This window comes from Sinocyclocheilus grahami, unplaced genomic scaffold (assembly GCF_001515645.1).
Source record: "Sinocyclocheilus grahami isolate Dianchi unplaced genomic scaffold, SAMN03320097.WGS_v1.1 scaffold2350.1, whole genome shotgun sequence".
Classification (NCBI taxonomy): domain Eukaryota; kingdom Metazoa; phylum Chordata; class Actinopteri; order Cypriniformes; family Cyprinidae; genus Sinocyclocheilus; species Sinocyclocheilus grahami.
In genome coordinates, this window is record NW_015507529.1 from 51,922 (window position 1) to 54,549 (window position 2,628).

The 2,628-nt window shown below is 41.5% G+C and overlaps 1 protein-coding gene across 1 annotated transcript in view; it reads left to right on the forward strand.

The window, feature by feature from the left end:
• The window catches only part of LOC107574809 (CSC1-like protein 2), a 41,498-nt gene extending 39,201 nt beyond the window's left edge, over positions 1–2,297 (forward strand). The window contains exons 21-23 of the mRNA XM_016261245.1: positions 543–658; positions 770–847; positions 1,823–2,297. Coding sequence (XP_016116731.1) covers positions 543–658; positions 770–847; positions 1,823–1,993 — 365 coding nt within the window. The 3' untranslated portion in view covers positions 1,994–2,297. The remainder of the gene's footprint in view (positions 1–542; positions 659–769; positions 848–1,822) is intronic.
• The last annotated feature ends 331 nt before the right edge of the window (positions 2,298–2,628 follow it).

Below are 2,628 nucleotides of genomic sequence, written 5' to 3' on the forward strand. Positions count from 1 at the left end.
TCATTTACTCCCGACATCTGAGCCGCTGAAGACGCAGTGGATTACATTGTTTCTGAAGGGAATGCTCCCCCGATCTACATAAATGCGTCTATGTTTGCGCGAATCATTCATGATCCAGCCTCATCTACAGAAGAAGTGAGTGTAATAGTGTTTTTGTAATAAATCTTTGCAAATGGCCTTTCCTAATAATGTGCTAATTAGCAAGTTTCACGATGAATGCGGCTGAAGTAAACAGTCTCTCTGAGAGCGGCTCGGAAGAGAGGGGCGGAGTCAGCAGAGCTCATTAACATTTAAAGGAAAATGCTACAAAACGGCTTGATCTGAAAAGAGCTGTTTTTGACAGGGTAAAAAAGGTGTTTTTTACACTACCATTGAGAAATTTTAACCAAACTATGTTACAGACTTTTCATTGAGACGCTAAAGAATCATATCAACTTGTGGAAAATGGGCATCCGATGACCCCTATAAAGCAAGACCCTTCAGGTGAATAGGGTAAAAATAGGGTACCATTCAAATGCATCTTATTTCCTCTCATTTCTCAGGGTTCTTGACTCCGACGTCCATGTTTACCTTCGTGGTGCTCATCATCACTATCGTGATCTGCCTGTCGCACGTGTGCTTCGGTCACTTCAAGTACCTCAGCGCACACAACTACAAGGTACGGGTTGCAGTACTGCAGGTACAGTCCACCGGGCGGCACAGGTAGCTCAGGTAGACTGTCCCCTGTCCCCGAGCAGAAAGCCTCACCTCAACCTCTCTGTCTTTACAGATCGACACCAAGGACACGGAGATCGACGGAGTGGAGAACGGACGTCCTGCTAGATCTTCACCATCCAACAAATCTCAGGTGAATTCCAGGGTTGCCAGGTTTTCACAAGAAAACCCACCCAATCGCTATTCAAAACTAGCCCAGTTGCGTTTCGAGGGGGGGTAAAAATACACGTTTTTTTGGTGGGGTTCCCCTGCTAAAATTCGGATTTCAGGGGATAAATATAATGTTATTGGAGTCGCTTCAACCCACGGACATGAAAAACAACCCGCGGCAACAGTGTTAAAGTAGCTCAATTCTGGGGGGAAACCACGGACTTGGCAACACTGGTGAATTCCCAAATATGACCCTGGAGCACAAAAGCAGTGTTAAGTCGCTGGGGGATATTTGTAGCAATAGCCAAAAATACATTGTATGGGTCAAAATTATAGATTTTTCTTTTATGCCAAAAATCATTAGGATATTACGTAAAGATCATGTTCCATGAAGATATTTTGTAAATTTCCTACCGTAAATGTATAAAAACTTAATTTTTGATTAGTAATATGCATTGCTAAGAACTTCATTTGGACAACTTTAAAGATGATTTTCTCAATATTTAGATTTTTTTACACCCTCAGATTCCAGATTTTCAAATAGTTGTATCTCGGCCAAATATTGTCCGATCCTAACAAACCATACATCAATGGAAAGCGTATTTATTCATTTATTATTTATTTTAAAAAATTGACCCTTGTGACTTTTTTAAAAATTGTGTCTGAATTATTACAAGCTTTATTATTGTTTTTGCATTACAGTAATGAAAATTTGGCTTGGGTAGAAATTGAAGTGCACAGTGCAAATAATCTTAATGGTCCTAAAACAGGCTTAACTTTGTGCAAAATATAATTTCATTTTCTTTTTTTTATTATTATTTCATATTTCTTTATTGTTGCGAAATATGATCTCTGTAAGATTAAAATCAAATCAAACGATCAAAGACAATCCTGTTTTCCATAACATGCATATGATCTTTTTATGACCGGTGTTTGACTCTTGTGCATCTGTTTTCAGCAGCAGATGTACATCGCCCAGGTCCTGCAGGACCCAAACTCTGACGAGACCGGAGCAGGCAGCGGAGAGTCCTCGCAGGACGAGGAGATGATCAACGCCGGGAACAGCCTGAACGAGGCCGACTTCCAGTCCGGAGAGGACAGTCTCATCGCCAACGAGGTCCACCAGTAACCACAGCCGAGACGGGAGGACACATGTCTGCTTGTCCCCGTCGAACGCTGTGAACCCAATTTACAGCACCTTAGAAACCCACGTCTGCCAAAACACTCAGACTGTACATAAGCACACGCTCCCAACGCTTACAAACCATTTTGCACATGTGCATGAACACACCGGCGACTGCTCGTTTGGAAGCTCAAAACCCAATCCAGTTGGAATCGGAATCACGTCAAGTGCAAGACTTCCCGGGTTTCCCTTTTAGAAAAAATTCCAAGTTTGGTAAAAAAAAAAAAAAAGAGCCTCAAGAAATGGAATAACGCATCACTTGATTGAATGAGAGTCCAAACAGCTGATAAAAGCATCACAATAATCCACAGCACTCCAGTCCATCAGTTAACATCTGGAGAAGCCAAAAGATGAAACAAATCCAGCATTAAGACATATTTTTAACTTCAAACCGTTTCTTCCAGCTAAAATACGAGTCCATAATCCATAATAACGCTTCCTCCATTCTGACGGCACCCATTCACTGCAGAGGATTCATTGGTGAGCAAGTGATGCAATGCTACATTTCTCCAAATCTGATGCAGAAACCAACTCATCTCGGATGGCCTGATTAAATTTTCAGCAAAATAGGTGAACTATTC